A 221-nucleotide genomic window follows, 5' to 3' on the forward strand; every position below is an offset into this window, starting at 1 on the left:
AAAAATTCTACCACAAGTGCTATTATTACTAATGATAATAGTCTTTTCTATTTCATTTCATACCTCTAAAGCTTCCTTGTGTTTATCATGCTCTAAGAGCCACTCAATACGATCATCAGAACTTCTGGGTTTTGCAACTACTACATCCTGTGGACACACGATGTAGAACTGCCGATCCTCAATTAAGCATTCTGTCATGTTAGAAGATAAAAAATTTTAAT

The 221-nt window shown here is 33.9% G+C and overlaps 1 protein-coding gene across 1 annotated transcript in view; it reads right to left on the reverse strand.

Annotated features, from left to right (window-relative positions):
* Positions 1-221, reverse strand: part of LOC119586286 (vacuolar protein sorting-associated protein 41 homolog) — a gene marked incomplete in the record, with an annotated part of 18,266 nt that overhangs the window by 11,873 nt on the left and 6,172 nt on the right. Inside the window, 1 exon segment of the mRNA XM_037934992.1 lies at positions 64-191. Within this exon segment, the coding sequence (XP_037790920.1) occupies positions 64-191 (128 nt within the window).

This window comes from Penaeus monodon, chromosome 21 (assembly GCF_015228065.2).
Source record: "Penaeus monodon isolate SGIC_2016 chromosome 21, NSTDA_Pmon_1, whole genome shotgun sequence".
NCBI lineage: Eukaryota > Metazoa > Arthropoda > Malacostraca > Decapoda > Penaeidae > Penaeus > Penaeus monodon.